The sequence below is a fragment of the Diabrotica virgifera genome, chromosome 3 (assembly GCF_917563875.1).
Source record: "Diabrotica virgifera virgifera chromosome 3, PGI_DIABVI_V3a".
NCBI lineage: Eukaryota > Metazoa > Arthropoda > Insecta > Coleoptera > Chrysomelidae > Diabrotica > Diabrotica virgifera.
The window spans coordinates 116,599,107-116,622,260 of record NC_065445.1 but is presented as its reverse complement, the minus strand read 5'-3'; the positions used below and the strand labels follow the sequence as shown (position 1 = coordinate 116,622,260).

General features: G+C 32.6%; 1 protein-coding gene across 1 annotated transcript in view; it reads left to right on the top strand.

Moving 5' to 3' along the window:
• Positions 1-23,154, top strand: part of LOC114330184 (nuclear anchorage protein 1-like) — a 106,102-nt gene that overhangs the window by 2,825 nt on the left and 80,123 nt on the right. The window contains exon 2 of the mRNA XM_028279506.2: positions 7,561-7,891. Within this exon, the coding sequence (XP_028135307.2) occupies positions 7,561-7,891 (331 nt within the window). The remainder of the gene's footprint in view (positions 1-7,560; positions 7,892-23,154) is intronic.

Here is a 23,154-nt window from a genome sequence, read left to right as displayed (position 1 = left end):
CAAGCATATGAATGAAACATAAAACTTTATGACACTTAAATGTTTCAATCCAGAAATCAAAATGTGCTGTTTATTATACTGCAACTTGAAATCAGCAACATTTAAACTCTTAAATACTTAAACATTTAAATTTAATTTCAAAAGAATTACAGGTTATACCTTTCAATGCGAAACTCAGATTGATGTAATAGCTACATCCTACATCATGGAACAAGGGGAATACCCGAATTGCAAACCCTCAGATTAATGACATCTGGATGGGAATAGTTAATATTAATTATACTAGTTATTAATAATAGAAATTTTTGGATGAAATATAAACCGCATAACTTTAAAATCGCATTAAAAAAATCGGCATAAAAAGAGACCTTACTGTATTTCCAAACTGTCATGAACAAACAGACATTGAAAGAATTATTGAAAAATTCCTTTATAGAAGGTATATATTTATTAAGAAAACCACTGAAAGGGCCACACATCTAAATCAAAGAACGTTTTAGATCTACATAGATCGTCATCAGTGCTAATAAAGGCAAATCTCATGCTGAGCCACCTAAAATACATGGGTACAAACTCTTTAAATATTAACAAAATATGTTGCAGTTACATTAATATTAAGAAATTCAAGTCTTCTTCTTCTTCTTTTTACATCATAACACCGGATGGGTCTTTGCCTGTCTGGCTATGTCCTCCTATTCGGGTCTCTCTTGTGCCTTCTTCTCAATTGTCTCATGTTCATGGTTTTCAGGTTGTCTTCCACGTCATCCAACCATTTCATTCTGGGCCTTATACAAATTTCCCATAAATTTATAAAGTGTAAAAATATTCTCAATATTTCCAACCTTGGGCCTGTCCCTTCAAACCAGTTTTTTCATACCCTGAACTATCCTTCCCGTAAATTTATACAAGAATAAAAAACCGCTAAACGCCGTAAAAATAAGTGGCGCATACAATATTCCAGCTACAAAAGATAAGGGGCCTGATTCTAAATCAAATTTCGACACTAAACAAGTCGCTTTCAATATGGCGACGGTTGAAATGCGATTGTGCGAGCCTTGTGGATTTTAGTTGAACTAACGAAGTGACGTCATGAAATAGCGACTATCGAAATTAATAGCGACTTTAAAAAGGGTGTTGATATTATAATTTCGACTGTCGAAATTATTTGACACGGAGATGAATGATTGGCCAAAAGCGAGGTTAGGTTTAGTTTAGATGTGTTTTGTTTATTTCTTGCAAGGAAAACTAAAGCAAAAGGTATTATAATATAGCTGGGTTTAATTGAAATTTGCTTGTTTTGAGGAATTAGATAGAATAGTATTAAATTAGAAATATAATAATTGAGAATGTCCACAACATGAATCATCAACTCAATGAAAGATGTAAGGTAATAATCTGGGAAAATTAGTAAAAAACAAGAAAAATTAATTACCAGCTATTTTATTGCTGGACATGCTGAAATCAAATCTTAAGACTTCCTATATTAGTAATATAGCTGTGCAAAGTCCACAGAAAGTGTGCTATTTTGTTTATAAACAAATTAGTGCTCCGAAATCTTTTTTTATTATTGCTCTATAACTCCGAAAATTTTAACTTTAAACCAAAACACTCACATAAAAATTGACAGTAATTCTGCACATTGATAATTTATTCCAATTTCCTTCGACGGAAATTTTCCTCGGAAAATTCGGGTTTTCCAAACAAAATCTTTAATTTTCAACTAAAATTTGAGGGAAGTAATTATTTATCAATAATTAAATAATTTGGTGACAGTGACATAAATCTTTTTTGTTATAAGTGTCTTGAAGATATGAAAATTTGTATGTACAAAGAGGACCGGAATTAAAAGGTATCTAATGGTTCAAAGATTAAAATCCTGTTGTTTATAACTCTGTCGCAAATGCCGGTCAAATTTGACCGGTTATACCTGGAATCACTCCTCGCAATTCAATTTGTTTTTCTTCGTAAAGGACACAGAAGCCGTGCCCTTTTCAACAGCGTTAACTTAATTTAATTAAATCTAATATTTTCTGAGGGGTTCTATTTGTTTATAAGCCAAAAAATTGTTTCTTTATAACATTCCTGAGACCGCTCAAATGGTCCAATTTCAATCCTGTAAGGAACGTTGAATAGGTATAGTGCTTTTTTATACGAAAATCATAGTTATTCTGGTGTATCATAATCTTTCTGGTTATTATTTCGACCGAAATTTTTTAATTAACATTTTAATTATTGCTAAACTATTGGTTAGATTGTCGCCGGTCTCCTGATATACAGAGAGGGGCTAAATTATGGAATAAATTCATTTTCTCTAAAATGGACGATTTTAGAGAAAAATCCCGAAACAGGTCGATTTTTATTTTTAAATTAAATTTCTTGGCATATATTTCAAACTAGTGACGTCATCCATCCGAGCGTGATGACGTAATCGATTATTTTTTTTAAATAGGAATAGGGGTTCGTGTTGTAGCTCATTTACAAAGGCGTTCAATTATCTATTCAGTATTATAAACATTAATATCATTATTTATACAGGGAGGCCAAAAAATTTTTTGAATTAAATTAATTGACGCAAGAAGAAGAATGCATGTAATTTATTTAACTCAAAATACATTCTATTGCTGTCAGAAAATAGAAAAAAATGTTTATTTTGCAAATAAACATTGCTTTTAGCTTAAATTAAATGTTCAAACTGCCAATAGGTAGGAGGGAGGCTGTTTGTGATTTAATTTAAGCGAAAAGAAATGCTTATTTGTGAAATAAACCTTTTCTTCTATTTTCTGACAGCAGTACAATGTATTTTGAGTTAAATAAATTACATACATTCTTTTTGCGCCAATTAATTTAATTCAAAAATTTTCTTTGGCAACCCTGTATATATACCTAATGATAATAATGTTTATATTACTGAATAGAGAATTGAACGCCCTTTCAAATGACCTACCACACGACCCCTATTCCCATTAACAAAATTATCGATTACGTTATCACGCTCAGATGGATGACGTCACTAGTAAGAAATATACGCCAAAAAATTGTAATTTAAAAATAAAAATCGACCTCTTTCGGGATTTTGCTCCAAAATCGTCCGTTTTAAAGAAATGAATTTATTCCATAATTTAGCCCCTCTGTATAATCTACTATAATAAATCTTTCATGTCATCAATTATTTAATTATTGATAAATAATTAGGTATTTCCCTAAAATTTTAATTGAAAATTGCAGATTTTTTGGGAAAACTCGAATTTTCTGAGTAAAATTTTTGTTGAAGGAAATCGGAAAAAAAATAACTTTGTGCAGAACTAAATTACGGTGAATTTTTATTTGAGTGTTTTTGGCTCAAAGGAAAAATTTTAGGAGTTACAGACCACTAATTGAAAAATAAATAAGATTTAGAAGTGCTAATTTGTTTATAAATAAAATAACACACTTTCTGCGGACTTGTCATACCTACTAATAAAGTAACGCATAAATTCGTTATTTCGTAAAGTGGTTACTTTAAGGAAAATTCTCGAAACACGTCGATTTTTATTTTTAAATTACGGTTTTTTGGCATATATATCATACTAGTGAAGTCATCCATCTGGGCGTGATGACTTAATCGATGATTTTTTTAAATGAGAATAGGGGTCATATGATAGCTCATTTAAAAGGGTATTCAATTCTCTATCCAAGAATATAAACATTAACATAATTATTTATACAGTGTGTTCAAAAAACATTTTTTAATTAAAATAAGTGAGACAAAAAGAAGAATATAATGTAATTATTTAATTCAAAATACATTTTACTACTGTCAGTAAACAGAAAAAAATTTTATTTGACAAATAAACATTGATTTTCGCTTAAACGAAATGTTCAAACTGCCAAGCGACAGGTGGGTGGCAGCTTTAACATTGAATTTAAGCAAAAAACAATATTTATTTCTCAAATAAACATTTTTTTCCTGTTTTCTGACAACAGTAAAACGTATTTTGAATTAAATAAATTACGTACATTCTTCTTTTTGTTTCAATTATTTTAATTAAAAAAATGTTTTTTGAACACCTTGTATAAATAATTAGGTAAATGTTTATATTAGTGAATAGAGAATTGAATACCCTTTCAAATGAGCTATCACATGACCATTCTCATTTAAAAAAATCATCGATTACGTCATCGCGCCCAGATGGATGACGTCACTAGTATGATATATATGCCAAAAAATCTGAATCTAAAAATAAAAATCGACCCGTTTCAGGATTTTTCATTAATGTCGCTGGTTTACGAAATAATGAATTTGTGCGTTACTTTATGGACGCACTGTATATGCAATCTTAAGATTCGATTTTAGCAATAAAATAACTGGTAAATAATTTTTCCCAAAAATGGCATTTTTTCGATAATTTTCCCAGACTATCAACAAGTTCCAATAAACGGGAGCGCCAACCCAAATTCTGAGCAGTCTCAACATGATAAGATTAATATCCCCAGTTGTAACTAATATCGAAATGAATAAGAATCGCTATATTCTGCGGCTGTCATGGCGGTGTCGAAATGAAATTGCGACTGTCGAAATGAATTAGAATCAGGGCCCTGATATGAATATTACGTGGCGCAAAAATGTATTTTCATTTTGATGCCAAACAAAATTCTAGTTTTATTTTAAACGATTTTTCCATAATATTTGCTCAATTTGAAGTAAAACGCGTCACGAAAGAGTAACTTTGATACAGTTTGAATTTTGAAACTCTTTTGCGGCGCGGTTACTTCAAATTTAGCAAATATTATGGAAACATATTTTAGAATAAAACTAGAATTTTGTTTTGCATCAAAATGAAAATACATTTTCGCGCCACGTAATATTCATATCAGATCTTTTGTAGCTGGAATATTGTATGCGCTACTCATTTTTACGGAGTTTAGCGGTTTTTATTCTTGTATCAGGAGTTTTTCAAAGTTATTTATAAATTAAATGTATGAAGTTGAATTTCTCGATTACATGTTAACCTATACAGGGTGTCCCGAAAAGATTGGTCATAAATTATACCACAGATTCTGGGGTCAAAAATAGGTTGATTGAACCTCACTTACGTATATACAATAGTGCACACAAAAAGAGTTACAGCCCTTTGAAGTTACAAAATGAAAATCGATTTTTTTTTCATATATCGAAAACTCCTAGAGGTTTTTTTATTGATAATGGACATGAGGAATTTTTATCGTAGCAACATCTTAAAAAAAATTATAGTGAAATTTGTGCACCCCATAAAAATTTTATGGGGGTTTTGTTCCCTTAAACCCCCCAAACTTTTATTTACGTTCCAATTAAATTATTATTGTAGCACCATTAGTTAAACACAATATTTTTAAAACTTTTTTGCCTCTTAGTACTTTTTTGATAAGCCAGTGTTTATCGAGATATTTTGAATATTTGTCGAATCCACCACATATTTGTATATGGTTAAGTATGATTATAGACACCTGTTAATAATCTGAAAATTTATGTATAACTTAAATTTTTTTGTATATTTTGAAAAAGAAGCCACATCTCGATAAAAGTTGACTTATCAAAAAAAGACTAAGAGGCAAAAAAGTTTTAAAAATACTGTGTGTAACTAATGGTACCACAATAATAGTTTAATTGGAACGTACACAAACATTTGGGGGGTTTAAACGAACAAAACCCCCATAAATTTTTTATGTAAATATAGTAAAAAAGACGCTGCACCTCGATAAAAACTGGCTTATCGAAAAAATACTAAGAGGAAAAAAAGTTTTAAAAACGTTGTGTTCAACTACTGGTACCACAATAATTAATTAATTGGAACGTACACAAAAGTTTGGGGGGGTTTAAGTGAACAAAATCCCCATAAATTTTTTATGGGGTGGACAAATTTCACTATAATTTTGTTTTAAGGTGGTCCTGCCATAAGAATGATACATGTCCGTTTTCAATAAAAAATCTCTGAGAGTTTTCGATATATTGAAAAAAATCGATTTTCATTTTGTAACTTCAAAGAGCTGTAACTTTTTTTATGAGCACATTTGTACTAAGGTAAGTTAGATTCAACCGAACTATTTTTGACCCCAGAATGTGTGGTATAATTTATGACCATTCTTTTCGGGACACCCTGTATAAATGGTCGCCTTTGTCGCATTACCTCCCAAATGATCTAGTGCCCATCGAATATACACTGGATTTTTTTCTATTCGAAATAGATTGAAAAAAATATTGGGATGGCTGGTAAATAAACTCGGATTGCCCGTTGCCAGCCCGTTGACAACTACATAAACCATTTCGGGAATAATCGTTAATTGGATTATACTTTTGTAGCTTAATAACTTCTAAACGGCTTAACCGATTTTGCTCACTAAACATGAGTTTGAAACGTATTGACAAGTAGTATCTGATGCATCTAAGGTCAAGTATGATAACTGAAATACAGGAATTATTGAGCCTTAAAAACTCTGATTGCACTAGAATATGATGCGACTGTAGTTTCGTGTTGCAACAAAATTGATAATGGTTATTCATTTTTGATATAAAAATGTTTACTCTGATTGGAGTACGAAGGGAACCATTCTCGTTGGAACTTTACCGCGCTGAGCAGATGGGACGTGAAATATAAATTGTAAAATTCCCTCATCTTCTTTAGTCTCAGCATCTGTTATGGTTTGCAAATTTTAGAAGCCTCGGAGGTGTAACCAGAGAAGGTTCCCATTATTTTCAGTCTGGTGGGATGTAGAGTAATATTTTTAATATTATTTTATGTGCTATTAGATTGAAAACTTAGTCTTTTGCTAGCAGTTGCCGCTAGGGCATCCCTGCCATTTCGTTAGTTGCAATCCGTAACTGCACGCCTGGGTTTGTCCTGGTTGGGTCATATGTGGGAGCATATGTGCCTCCTGATGAGATACTAATAATTTTCGAAACCGGTAGAAGGGCTTGTTGCACTCTCTGATTGAACGAGAATATAATGCGGCTGTAGTTTCGTGTGACAACGAAATTGAAAATGGTTATTCATTTTTGATAGTTTTTTGAATTGATAGGTAATTTGGTCCAGATTGAGATATGTCAAATATCTCTTTTGAATTTAGATGTGTGTGTTCACAAAGAGGGAGTGGCATGACCATTCAAAATATCAATTGGCTTTTGCTTAGTAAAAGAATGTATCGAGTTACCTATTGTATCTTAGCGAAATGCCACACGGGTGATAATTTACGGCGCCGTAAGAGCACTAAACATAACGAGGCATTGGTTGACTAACCAATTGTAGATGAAATAGTTAGTTAACCAATGCCTCGTCAGATTTACTGCTCTTACGGCGCCGTAAATTATCGCCCGTGTGGCCTTTCGCTAAGGCTAAGGCCACACGGGCGATAATTTACGGCGCCGTAAGAGCAGTAAACCTGACAAGGCATTGGTTGACTAACTCCTATTTCATCTACAATTGGTGGAGGAGTTAGTCAACCAATGGGTTTACTGCTCTTACGGCGCCGTAAATTATTGCCCGTGTGGCCTTTCGCTTTAGTATGTAGAAGATATCGATCTTGTTGTAAAATTATTTTAATTTTCAGAAATGAAGATATCAGAGGAGCAATTTTACAACTTCTCAGTGTAGCTCGGGTGACGAGAGACAAATTAGAAAAACACGAGTACGCCGATAGGGTGTTCGGCGAGCAATTAAAGAAAGCCTTGGTAACTATCGACAAGAGGATAAAAATATTAGATCCGATCAAAGGAACCGCTGCAAGATTGGAAGATAGATTGGCGGCAGTCGAAACGATTTTAATGCAAACGAACGAAAAAGAGAAATTGCAATTGCAGATGACGTTCGAGGCCGTTACTGACATTCAGAAAAATCTGCCTCTACTTATGGAGGAGATGAAAAACGAAATTATTTCAAAGGTTCGTTCATAGGTTTTTAGAGTGACATTACTTTTTCTTATTTATGACATGAAGAATAACCAAGAAAAGTCCTTCTTTCTCTTCTACGACACTATAGCCCAAATTGAGCCTTTGCCTCCTTTATTTTTTGCCTCCACCCTTGTTTGTCTGAGGCTGCTCTACTTTCATCACGGACTCCTAAAAGTGCTTGTGCGTCGCTGCTCACTGTGTCTTCCCAGCGCTTTCTTGGCTTTCCAACCGGTCTCTTTCCCTGTATTCTAGCGTTCAGTGCTCTTTTTGGTAGCCTATCCTCTCCCATTTTTATCACATGTCCAGCCCATTGAAATCTTTGTATTCTAATGAAGTTTGACAGGGGCGTTTCCTTATAAAGTTGATAAATCTCGTTGTTGTATCAAATTCTGAAGATTGTGTTTTCTCTCACAGGTCCTAGTATTCTCCTCTCAGTATTTTCGTTTCGAATGTGTTGAGTTTGTTTTTGGATGTTTCTGTCAGGACTCAGGACCAATCAGTGGCGGCTCGTGGCTTTAGGGACAGGATCGGCAAGGTTTTGTCTCCAAAGGCTTCAATTTCATAGGAGACCTTTGGTTTTTGTTTTTTTTTTTTATTTTTTTTTGTTTTTTTTTTGTTTTTTTCCTATAAATTTAGAAACTATACCTGTTTATAAATTAATTCTAGTCTATGTTGCTTGGAAGTAGCAAAATGGGTTATAACGTAATTGTAAAATTTATTATTGTTTTGGAGGGATTTTAAAAGTTTTTTTCTATCGACATTTGAGACAAGTTTGACATTCTCTCCTGTTTCATGGTGTTTCGACAATACGCTTTGACTCTTTTGAGACAAGAGAAATCCCGTTCATTTGAGACAGAATTTGCCCATATTTGAGCACAATAATTTATTAATTTTGGGAACAGTTTGTTGTACCTAATGAATTGCAGTATATAAAATTATACATAGTCTGTAACTTATCCCACCTTCCGAAAATATTTGGATCAGAATATAAAACTGTTAATCCATTTTCTTATTTTATTTGATTAAAAAATGATGGATAATTTTTAATGAACTTGTCTAATAGATATTTTGAAAATTCTTTGGCGTAACTTTTAAATTTTGAATAGTCAAAGAGGTCAATGACATAACAGTGAGTAAATAATAGTTTTGCCTGGTGCAATTGTTTTAACGTTTGTCCGGAGACCATACAATTCACTGGACATCAAGACAGCCCCGTCATAAATTTGCCTTACCAATTTATTTTTGATATCAAAAAATTTTAATCTGTCCTTTAAATTAAAACACAAAAAATATATTCTCTCTTATGGCTTCTACTCACGTCTGAAAACCTAACAACCTCTCATAAATATTAGACGTAACGCATATCGAAGAACAATAATTATTGATACTTGTGAATGACATGTTACCTCTATCAGTAGTTTCGTCTACTTCTACCGAAAAGGATCAAAATGTAGCTACTAAATGTAGCTGTTGCCGTACTTGTCATTCAAATAAATACGGGGAATGTATAATTGGTTGCCTATCGGCTAATATTCCATAGCTGCTTATTATAAGCAAATCTTCGATCTGGGGACGGCATGCCGATGCCGAGCAGGGCTTTAAAATAAGAATTCACACAGCACACAATCGCAATCGGGTGCGGGTGCATGGCTATAGGATTATTAATTTGAAAAGTCTCTTACGCACAGCGCACAGGGATCACTTAACTAACGTATCGGGATCGAATTCTTTTAAAAACCATGAATAAAATTTAGTCTGTATTATCTCACAGATATATTTTTTATTTCACAGAAACGAATATCATCAACTCCGATTAAATCAAATATTTAAAAAATCTATGTGTCCATAAATGTGTGGGTCGGCACTGCCGACCCTGACGAGCCGCCACTGGGACCAATGCTTCACTGACAGCATGCTATTAGTCGAATTAAAGAGTCCCATCTTTGTATTTCGGTGGACACTTTTTGACCGAAATATATGGGCGAGTGCAAAATAAGCTCTGCTTGGCTGCGTTATTCTCTTCCGTATTTCTCCATCTTCTGATCCGTCGGCATATATTTTACTCTCAAGAATGTAAACTTTCCAACTGTTTCAATGTCATTTTCATGTATAATAGTTTGTTGGACTATATTTCTTCTCATCTATATCATTACGTTTGTTTTTTCTGTGTTAATTTCCAGACCTATCCTTTTGGTTTGCATTTTTAACTCTGCATATATGTTTCCTGTGCTCCTGTTGATGTTCTACTCATAATATTGATACCATCGGCATAAGCGGCCAGTTGAACCGTTGTTCTGTTGGTCAGTAGGTTTCCTCGTTCAGTTTGCATTTGCTTAACCGCATACTCCAGTGCCAGGTTAAACAATGTTGGGGCCAGTCCATCTTCCTGCTTCAGTCCCTGCGAGATTTTGACAAAGTCTGTACGGTGATTTTGTATTTCCATTGTGGTTTTATTGAGTCTAATTAGCTTGTGTGGTATTGCCAATTCAGCCAATATTATAATATAGTCTGTTACTCTCGACCGAGTCCTATGCCTGTTTGAAGTGTACAAAACACGTTGCGAACATCAATGTCGCGTTCCCATGATTTGCTCAAGACCTGCTTGACTGTAAATATTTGATGAATTGTCGATCTTCCCCATCTGAAGCCCGTCTGATACTCTGCAATAATACTTTCTGCTAGTGGATGGAGATGCTGGTTTATAATAGACGTGATGACTTTATATGCTGTACATAGTAGAGAAATTCCACGGTAGTTTTAGCACTGGAGTTTGTCTCCTTTTTAATAGATCGGGCATACTATACTTTTCTTCCAGTCGTCGGGTATTTTCTCTTCTTGCCATAACATAAATATGTCTTTAATGTTGTATCTACAGAAAAAAAATACATTGTTAAAATTAATAATTAATTAATGTATGATATAAAATCAATAATGTATAATAATACAAGAATAAAAAACCGCTAAACGCCGTAAAAATGAGTGGCGCATAAAATATTCCAGCTACAAAAGATCTGATATGGATATTATGACCCGTGTTGAGCTGGCCCCCCCACTTGCAAAAATTAAAAAACAAATAGCCCTGATTTATGAGCTATTTATGAGCTCTCATATTCCGCAAACTAAAAATTTTGAGCTCGTTCCACTGAGCAGGAATTTAATACCCTAGTGGCGGGGGGGGGGGCTGAGTCAGCCCCCCCCACTACTTAAAAATAGGAATATTGAATCGGTTTTTGCGGCAGAATTACGAGCTATTTATGAGCTCTTGAAATTATATACTTTCGATTTTTGAGCTCATCCCCTTCACCCCCAAACAACCCTTTAATTGATTTAACTTTAGAGAAAGATGCTGAGAAAACTTAAAATATATCGCATTGCGGATATAATTCATATAGCTTATATACTCTAAGAATAAACTATTAAATCAAGAGCATTTCGATTATTGAGCTACAACCCCTTCGCAAGAAAACCACCCTATCTTCCCGGCTTAAGAGAAAGTTGTACTTAAAATGCATTAAACTAATTATTTGGCGACTACATATCATTTAATAATTTATAACCTTCCAAATTACGCGCATTTAGAACAGTAAATTGCAATTTATTTTGTATAGTGCAGTCACTGAAGGTAAAAATCAACGATTACCTTCAATTTCGGTGAACCTTCATCGATTTTCACGAAAATTGGTCAGTAGTTAGAGGATACGTCAAGAAACAAAGGTGACATGGTACCACCTTGCGCCTTTACCCTGAGGGTGGATACCGCCCCTTCTCGGGGGTGAAAATTATTTTATAAAAAATAAATGCACAAATCAATAAAAGAACAAATTAAAAGCAAAATTCATTATATAAAGTTAATAAAATAAGTCAATACTTTTTAAGTTATTAAAGATCAAAGATTTTAATTATTTGTGAAAAAAATGCATGTTTTGGAGAGGTTTTTTGTAAATCACTGAAAAACTTTAAGTTTTTACAAAAAAGTTAATAATAGTTTAATTCGTATAGCTTATATTCTAAGAATAAACTCTTAAATCACGCGTCTTTCGATTATAGAGCCACAACCCCTTCGCAAGAAAACGACCCCATATTCCCGGCTTAAGAGAGAGGTGTTCTTAAAATAATTTAAATTAATTATTTTTCGACTACATATCGTTTAATAATTTATGAGCTTTGCAAAATATACGCATCTCAATTATTGAATTGCCATTTTCTTTCTATAGTGCAGTCACTGAAGGTAAAAATCAACTATTACCTTCGATTTCGGTAAATCGCCATTTATTTTCACGAATTGACAATAACAACTTGGGGTTTTAGCCTGGGGTATATGTCACCCCTTCTCGGGAGTGAAAATTACTTTATTAAAAATAACTCCACAAATCGAGAGAGTGACAAATTGTAAGCAAAATTTGTTATATAATATGATTAAAATAAATCAATACTTTTTGAGTTATTAAAGATCAAATATTTTAATTTTTGGAAAGAAAATGCATGCTTTAGAGCGATTTTTCATAAATGACTCAAAAACTGTAAGTTTTTACAAAAAAGTTTTCATAACTAAAATTGAAGCTAATAAAAAATATAACAAATTGCTTACTTGAAAAACCCTTTAATGTTAATTTAAAGTCAGTTATTGGTAATTAAATGTATATTTTTTTCCGCGACTGTTCAAATCTAAGGGTTCAAGCTTAAATAACGGGAAAGAGATGCATTTTATAACACTTAGGTACTAAATACTTGTCAAAGTACTTAGAAATACCATGAAAAATAAGATCCAGAAAAAGTTGATAATATCAAAATCCGCTCACCAATTTTCGTGAAAATGAATGGAGATTTACCGAAATCGAAGGTCATAGTTGATTTTTACCTTCAGTGACTGCACTATAGAAAGAAAATGGCAATTCAATAATTGAGATGCGTATATTTTGCGACCTCATAAATTATTAAACAATATATAGTCGACAAATAATTAATTTAAATTATTTTAAGTACAACCCTCTCTTAAGCCGGGAATATGGGATGGTTTTCTTGCGAAGGGGTTGTAGTTCAATAATCGAAAGGCGCGTGATTTTAGAGTTTATTTTTAGAATATAAGCTATACGAATTAAACTACTATTAACTTTTTTGTAAAAACTTACAGTTTTTTAGTGATTTACAAAAAACCTCTTCAAAACATGCATTTTTTTCACAAATAATTAAAATCTTTGATCTTTAATAACTTAAAACGTATTTACTTATTTTATTAACTTTATATAATAAATTTTGCTTTTAATTTGTTCTTTTATTGATTTGCGCAGTTATTTTTTATAAAATAATTTTCACCCCCGAGAAGGGGCGGTATCCACCCTCAGGGTAAAGGCGCAAGGTGGTACCATGTCACCTTTGTTTATATACAAATAATTAGTTTAACGCATTTTAAGTACAACTTTCTCTTAAGCCGGGAAGATAGGGTGGTTTTCTGGCGAAGGGGTTGTAGCTCAATAATCGAAATGCTCTTGATATAATAGTTTATTCTTAGAGTATATAAGCTATAGGAATTATATTCGCAATACGATATATTTTAAGTTTTCTCAGCATCTTTCTCTTAAGTTAAATCAATTAAAGGGTTGTTTGGGGTGAAGGGGATGAGCTCAAAAATCGAAACTATATAATTTCAAGAGCTCATAAATAGCTCGTAATTCTGCCGCAAAAACCGATTCAATACTCCTATTTTTAAGTAGTGGGGGGGCTGACTCAGCCCCCCCCCCACTAGGGTATTAAATTCCTGCTCAGTGGAACGAGCTCAAAATTTTTAGTTTGCGGAATATGAGAGCTCATAAATAGCTCATAAATCAGGGCTATTTGTTTTTTAATTTTTGCAAGTGGGGGGGGGGGCCAGCTCAACACGGGTGATATTATGTGGTAGTCCGTTCTGTAACGGTAAAATATTGCAAAACCTCTAAATTTTAAAGAACCGCTTGGATTGACATGAAATTTGGCATACACATAGCTAACAAGTCAAAGAAAAAAAGTGATATTGTGCCGATATGTGCTTTTGCCCTGGGGGTGGTTTTTACCCCCTCTTGCGGGTGAAAAAATATTCGTCCAAAGAAAGTCAGGAAATTGATAAACTGGCTAATTTTAAGTAACTTTTGTTCTATAGAGTTTTTTCACTAAGTCAATACTTTTCGAGTTATTTGGCAGTGAATATGTTCATTTTTTCAACAAAATAACCACGCTTTTAGACGGTTTTTCGCAAATAACTCAAATAATAAGTATTTTGTCGAAAAAACATTCTTAACAAAAATATAGCCTGTAAAAAATAAAAAAAAAGGTGTATACATCACGTCTGTACACCTAGTAGAAGCAGAGATATAGCTAATGAAAAATAGGTTCATATTCGTCAAATTCCAAATGGACTACTTTAACGTGAAATAACCAAAAATTAACCACATTTCGGGGAAACCTCATTACAACTTGTTTAAAGTGTTTAAAAAAAGCTTCATTTTTGTTTTATAAAAAAAATTTCTAGCATCAAAATTAAACAAGTTACGCTCAAAATAAAGTTAGTCCCTTTTGGTTTTGGTAAAAAAATCGAGAAAATCACCTCCTAATTAGTATCTTAAATGAACTTAATCCTTACAACTTTACAAGTTTCTTGACTCGTGTATATATTGTTTATATGATCTGTAAGTTTCATCGGTTCAAAGTCCTTATTATTGAAACGGCTGTAGTTAAAAGGGGTTGAATCAGTCACTGATCACGAATATATACAAATTTAGAAACACCAAATCTTAATCAATTTTTGTCTTACAGAAAAACAAAAGAATACATGATATTCAGAAAAGCAAATCTGACTTTTTTTATTTTTCGATATTTTTGGTATCTCTAACCATTTTTAAGTTATTTTGAAAAAAAGCATATTTTTCAAAATTTAAATTTTTAAAAATTTTACTTTGAAACCAAATTTTTTCAAAAATAAGCACTTTGAATTGATGAAACTTACAGATCATATAAACACAACATAAGTAAAATAACTTGTGGAGCGGTAACGATTAATTTCATTTAAGTTGCTAATTAGGGGTTGGTCTTCCCGATTTTTTTTTGCAAAAACAAAAGGGACCAACTTTATTTTGAGCGTAACTTGCTTAAATTTAATGCTAGAAACTTTTTGTAAAAACAGAAATAAAGCTTTTTTAAAACACTTTAAAAAAGTTATAATGAGTTTTCCCCAAAAAGTGCTTAATTTTTTGGATATTTCACGTCGAAATATTCTATTTGAAATTTGGTGAATATGAATCTATTTTTCATTGGCTATAACTCTGGTTCTACGAGATCCAGAGACCTAACGCGTACACCATTTTTTTTTACTTTTTTATAAGCTATATTTTTGCTAAGAACGTTTTTTTCGACAAAATACTTACTTTATGAGTTATTTGCGAAAAATCGTCTAAAAATGTGGTTATTTTGTTGAAAAATGAACATATTCACTCGCAAATAACTCGAAAAGTGTTGACTTGGCGAAAAAGCTCTATAGAACAAAAGTTACTTAAGATTAGTCAGTTTACCCATTTCCGGACTTATTTTGGACATATATTTTTCACCCCCAAGAGGGGGTGAAAGTCACCCCCAGGGCAAAAGCACACATCGGCACAATATCACTTTTTTTCTTTGACATGCAAGCTATATGAATGCCAATTTTCATGTCAATCCAAGCGGTTCTTTAAAATTTAGAGCAAAAACCGTGAAAGAATGGACTATGGAGCGAAGATGTATTTTCATTTTGATGCAAAATGAAATTCTAGTTTTATTTTAAAATTTTTTTCATATTTGCTCAATTTGAAGTAAAACGCGCCACAAAAGAATAACTTTGATACAGTTTGAATTTTGAAGCTCTTTTGTGGCGCGTTTACTTCAAATTTAGCAAATATTATGAAAAAATCTTTTAAAATAAAACTAGAATTTTATTTTGCATCAAAATGAAAATACATTTTCGCGCCACATAATATTCATATCAGATCTTTTGTAGCTGGAATATTGTATGCGCCACTCATTTTTACGGCGTTTAGCGGTTTTTTATTCTTGTATCAGGACTTTTTCAAAGTTATTTATAAATTAAAATGTATGAAGTTGAATGTAATGTTTCTCGGTTACGCGTTAAGCTTTTAAATGGTCGCCTTTGTCGTATTACCTCCCAAAAATGATCTAGAGTCCATCGAATGTACACTAGATTTTTTTTTTATTCGAAATAGATTGAAAAAAAAATATTGGGATGACCGGTAAATGAACTCGGATTGCCCGTTGCTCGATAAAATTTAGCGTCGCAACCACTACAACTACATAAACAATTTTGGGGATAATAGTTCGAATTCGAATTTTCCCGGATATGAGGTATACACCGTTACATGGGCCTAGAGCCCTTCTACAAACGCTCAGTTATTGGCGCAATTCGTAAGTTGAAATTTTGAGAAATTGTCTAAAAACCGAGATTTTCAAAGATTAGTTTTTCAGTTTTTCGGCTATACTGAGCCGTGTTTATGTCTGATCCTGATGGCTTAAACACCATTTGAAAGCTTAACTCAACACTATTAATTTGGTGTATTTGCGGTTCTCCTGTCTCTTCTTAAACCGAAGATATATAACCCCAAAAAATATGCCGTTTTGTACCTACCAAGTCCTCAAGCTGGCTAATGGGTGGTCAAAAGTCACAAACTACACCGGTTCTGAATCTGCCCTGACCTCCTCTTCAAACACAGAAAAAAAGATTCAGATCGGTTTAACTTTTCCACATAATATGTGTACATACATATATACATATCCACAAACATTTTCCCTTTTTTAAATAGAAACTGAGTCATATTTCTTAGCTCCGTAACTTTTGAATGGTATAACCGATTTTCAAATTTAGACATACGTTGGAAAGATAATGGTCAGTACTATCAGATACCGCAAAGGTCGGACTTAAATTTTCGAAATTTTTGGGAGTTTTGGGGACGAGAACGAAAAACAGACCCTAAATAGGAAGGGCTGTAAAATCCACACCCTTTGACCAAAATGAATAGGTGAGTCTTTTCCTGAACTTTTAGATGGGATCTGGCCCAATTTTCAATTCAGTCAGATTTGCAAAATCGAAAATGTCGTGTATATATAGTGTCGCGTGTAGGGGGGTTGTGCGCCAGTGGCGAGAACTACCGTTCTCTTGGGATGTTTGAATTGTCAATATGAATGAGCCAGATAAAATTAAATTATATATTAGAATAATTTTTTTAGTAACCAACAAAAACAATCATTTTTTTATTAAGGTTTTGTATTTAGATAACGATTTCCGAAGTGGAAGTTGAAACATCAAATATATTTAATTTCAAATACAAATAAAATGGAAAATCTCTATTTAATTTTTAATATACAGTGAGGACGTTTGAGTTGGAATAAATTCATTTTCTCGGGAATAGGTGACGCTGGAGATAAATCCTGAAACAGGTCGATTTTTATTTCTAAATTATATTTTTTTGGCATATATCATACTAATGACAGGTCATCCATCTGAGCGTGATGACGTAATCGATGATTTTTTAATATAAAGAAGATTAAGTATTCTATAGGGCTTTTCATTCACAGTCATTTGTTGCGAACTTCTGTCATGTGTCACATAATATTAATATATCTACGTCATACGTTATTGGTATAACCAATGATACAAACCAAAGACGTATGACGTAGATATATTAATATTATGTGACACATGACAGAAGCTCGAAACAAATGACAATCAATGAAAAGCCCTATTCAGTAATACCGGGTGTCCTCTTATATTTTCCCCCATTTTAACTGCCTATAACTAAACGGCTCAAGATAGAAATATGCGGTTTTCGCTGAAATGTTTTATTTTAGTAAAAGTTTTGTCTAAATGGATTGAATTTTTTATATCGCTTTTAAATACGAAAATAAAAATGGCAGATTTTTGAAAAAAACGTTGTTGACTTTTTTTTAATGGAATACCCAGTATATTTTTTTGTAAATTGAAAGAAAGGTCATTCACCTCTCCAGCGATATAAAGTTTTTCAAAATCGGTTGTCAAATCACTGAGTAATTAATTTTTAAAATGAGAGGTGCAACGTGGCTATCACATACCTAAATAACATAACTAAGCAAATTGATATTATGTTATGTGATTTCCACATTGCATCTCTCATTTTAAAAATTAATTGCTCAGTCATTTGACAAGAGTAAATGACTGTTTTTCAAGTTTTTAGGTAAATGACCAATTTTTATATTGCTTTTAAATAAAAAATGGCGGATATAAAAAAACGTTGTTGACTTTTTTTATTAAAACACTCACTATATTTTTTTGTAACTTGAAAAAAAAAACGGTCATTTACCTATCCAGCGATATAAAAATTTTTAAAATTGGTCGTCAAATGACTGAGAAATTAATTTTTAAAATGAGAGATGCAATGTGGAAATCACATAACATAATATCAATTTGCTTCGTTATGGTATTTAGGTATGTGATATCCACGTTGCACCTCTCATTTTAAAAATTAATTACTCAGTGATTTGACAACCGATTTTGAAAAACTTTATATCGCTGGATACCGTGTTCCATTACAAAAAAGTCAACAACGTTTTTTTCAAAAATCCGCCATTTTTATTTTCGTATTTAAAAGCGATATAAAAAAAGTCAATATATTTAGACAAAACTTTTACTAAAATAAAACATTTCATCGAAAACCGCATATTTCTATCTTGAGCCGTTTAGAAGTTATAGGCAGTTAAAATGGGGGAAAATATAAGTGGACACCCGGTATAAAGATTAACATAATTATTTATATAGGGAGCCCAAACAATTAAATTAATTGAATTAAATTAATTGAGACAAAAAGAATAATGTATGTAATTTATTTAATGCAAAATACATTTTACTGCTCTCAGAAAACAGAAAAAAATGTTAATTTTAAAAAGGGACGTTGCTTTTCGCTTAAATTAAGTGTTTAAACCGCTAAGAGACAAGTGGGTGACAGATTCAATATTGAATTTAAGCGAAAATAGTATATTGTACAACAAGAGAGAAAAAAGACATATTTCTCACGAGCGCAGAAGTTTGTTGGCACGAACCGAGGCACGAGGCGAGTCCCGTAAATCAAGCGAGAGAGAAATATGTCATTTTCTCTCGTGTTGTACACTGTACTTTTTCTATGGATGCGTTTTTGTCAAGAGTTCAAACTTCAAAATTAAATAATTTAGGTGCTTTTAGGTATATTTATATGCCTAAATTGAAATAAAATACATATATACAAATAGGTATTTAATATTCTTAATATTTATATACTTTATTTATTTAAAATTATAATTCACAGTTGAAGAGTCTTAAAAGGTAATTTTTGATAAGTTTTGAGAAGTTTGAACACATTTTGTTTGACAAAAATAATTGTGTTTGTATTGTGCATGTTACCATGGAAATGGCGATCATATGTATGTAAACCGGCGGTGAACCCGTGAGAAAAAATATTTCTCACTGCCTGAGAAATTGTTTATTTTGAATGTATGTAAGTAGTGAGAGAAGTTGCACATTGTATAGCATCCATAGAAAAACAATATTTATTTATCAAATATAGTTATTTTCTTAACTAGTGCGGAAAGTGATACTTTCACGCATGAGACTGCCGTTGACCCGAACGACGCGATAGCGGAGTTCGGGCAAGTAGTCGAGTGCGGGGAAGACACTTTCCGCATGAGTTAGGAACAATATTTTTTCTACTGCAGTACGTTTGGAAAAAAACCACAAAAAATAGAGTTATATCAATTTTTATTTAGAAGTGAAAATACACTAATTAATTCTTTGACAAGGTTGTCAAAACCAAACTTTCAATATAATGGGTTACCACGACGACGATATTGGTTTCCATGACGACGATTCAAAACCATTGTAATTCTCTACTGATTTGGCTTTTAAATATTATGTCAAAATAATTTTTTCTACAATCGTGTTAAAAATGCAATTTTTAGCACTCCATAGGAGCATTAAAAATGCTACTTTAAAGCACTAGTGCTTTAAAATTTTAAAGGCACTGCAGTTAAAAGTGAATTTTCAAATTGTGAAACGTCAAAATATTTATACTTATAAGACTAATAGTCCATTCTTTAACGGTAAAATATTGCAAAACCTCTAAATTTTAAAGAACCGCTTGGATTGACATGAAATTTGGCATACACATAGCTAACAAGTCAAAGAAAAAAAGTGATATTGTGCCGATATGTGCTTTTGCCCTGGGGGTGGTTTTCACCCCCCTCTTGGGGTGAAAAAATAGGAAATGGATAAACTGGCTAATTTTAAGTAACTTTTGTTCTATAGAGTTTTTTCATTAGAAGTCAATACTTTTCGAGTTATTTGGCAGTGAATATGTTCATTTTTTCAATAAAATAACCACGCTTTTAGACAGTTTTTCGCAAATAACTCAAATAGTAAGTATTCTGTCGAAAAACATTCTCAGCAAAAATATAACCTGTAAAAAATTTAAAAAAATGGTGTATATATCACGTCTCTACACCTAGTAGAAGCAGAGTTATAGCTAATGAAAAATAGGTTCATATTCGTCAAATTCCAAATGGAATACTTTAACGTGAAATAACCAAAAATGAAGCACATTTCGGGGAAAACTCATTACAACTTATATAAAGTGTTTAAAAAAAGCTTCATTTTTGTTTTATAAAAAAAATTATAGCATCAAAATTAAACAAGTTACGCTCAAAATAAAGTTAGTCCCTTTTGGTTTTGGTAAAAAAATCGAGAAAATCACCTCCTAATTAGTATCTTAAATGAACTTAATCGTTACGACTTCACAAGTTTCTTGACTCATGTATATATTGTTTATATGATCTGTAAGTTTTATCGGTTCAAAGTCCTTATTATTGAAAGGGCTATAGTTAAAAAGGGTTGAACGAGTCACTGATCACGAATGTATGCAAATTTAGAAATACCAAATCTTAATCAATTTTTGTCTAACAGAAAAACAAAAAAATACATGATATTCAGAAAAGCAAATCTGACTTTTTTTGTTTTTCGAGATTTTTGGTATCTCTAACAATTTTTAAGTTATTTTGAAAAAAAGCATATTTTTCAAAATTTAAATTTTTAAAAATTTTACTTTGAAACCAAATTTTTTCAAAAATAAGCACTTTGAATCGATGAAACTTACAGATCATATAAACACAACATAAGTAAAATAATTTGTGGAGCGGTAACGATTAATTTAATTTAAGTTGCTAATTAGGGGGTGGTCTTCCCGATTTTTTTTTTTTGCAAAAACAAAAGGGACCAACTTTGTTTTGAGCGTAACTTGCTTAAATTTAATGCTAGAAACTTTTTGTAAAAACAGAAATAAAGCTTTTTTTAAACGGTTTAAAAAAGTTATAATAGATTTTCCCCAAAAGGTGCTTAATTTTTTGGATATTTCACGTCGAAATATTCTATTTGAAATTTGGTGAATATGAATCTATTTTTCATTGGCTATAACTCTGGTTCTACGAGATCCAGAGACCTAACGCGTACACCATTTTTTTTTACTTTTTTGTAGGCTATATTTTTGCTAAGAACGCTTTTTCGACAAAATACTTACTTTTTGAGTTATTTGCGAAAAACCGTCTAAAAATGTGGTTATTTTGTTGAAAAGTGAACATATTCACTTGCAAATAACTCGAAAAATGTTGACTTGGCGAAAAAGCTCTATAGAACAAAAGTTACTTAAAGTTAGTCAGTTTACCCATTTTCGGATTTATTTTGGACATATATTTTTTCATCCACAAGAGGGGGTAAAAGTCACCCCCAGGGCAAAAGCACACATCGGCACACAATATCACTTTTTTTCTTTGACATGTAAGCCATACGTATGCCAAATTTCATGTCAATCCAAGCGGTTCTTTAAAATTTAGAGCAAAAACCGTGAAAGAATGGACTATAAAAGACTAAGTTTTTCAACCTAATAAAACTATTTGTAAAATAAAATATTTTTAAAAGATTTTTAATCGAAAAACTTATTAGTCCATTTCCCTGGTGACACCTCCAAGGCTTCTACAATATGCAAGCCAAATTGATGCTGCATTGAAGACAAAAGGGAAGGAATTCTACACTATGCAATTCACCACCCCCGTCTGCAGCTTAGAAAAGTTCCAACGGAAAATGGACCTAGTTACTCTATAGGAGTAATACTAATATAAAAATAAAAATGTATACTATTTTTATTCAGTTGCAATGTGAAGTCAAAACCGTCTTAATTTTTACCTAGATTAGAGAGTGCAGCCAGCACTCTTATCGACGATTTCACCTCTTGTTAGAGGTTCTTCAGAGAATGCATAGGCTGCTTTCTCTAATCTCTAATCCAAATGGAAGGTAGCACAAATTATTTTAATTCATAAACCCAACAAGGACACAACCCAACCTTCATCCTATCGTCCTATTAGCCTTCTACCTTTACCCTCCAAAGTGTTTGAGAGGCTTCTCCTGAAAAGAATAGACACCGTCATTACAGAAAAAAACCTAATACCTCATTATCGATTCGGATTTCGACAACAACATGGCACAATCGAACTGGTCCATAGAGTAGTCAGAACCGCAAGAGATGCACTTGAGAACAAGAAATATTGTACAGCAGCCTTCCTGGATGTCTCCCAAGCCTTCGACAAGGTATGGCATAAAGGTCTAATATCAAAAATTAAAAGGACAATTGCCTCATACAATCTGCATGCTCCTATAATCATACCTCACCGGCAGATCGTATCAGATAAAACTAGGGGAGGCCTTCACTACTCTACATCCCACCCACTCTGGCGTACCCCAAGGAAGTGTCCTTGGACCCGCACTGTACCTCCTGTTCATAACAGATATACCAACTTCAGATCGTACAACAATTGCAACATATGCTGATGACACTGGCCTAATGGCTTGCCACGAAAATCCGACCCTAGCTTCACAGATACTACAAAGTCACTTAAATAGACTTGAAATATGGTTTAAATTGTGGAGAGTCAAAGTTAATAGCTCCAAGTCAACACACATTACATTTACACTAAGGAAGGGGATCAATCCAGCTGTAACCTTTAACAACACACCACTGCCAATAAGAAGTGACGTCAAATACTTGGGGATTTACCTAGACAGCCGCCTAATATGGCAAAAGCATATTTGGAACAAACGACTGCAACTGGGACTCATTTATAGAAAGATGTACTGGTTCATGAATTAAAAATCATGCCTAAGTCTAGACAATAAACTTCTGATCTACAAATGT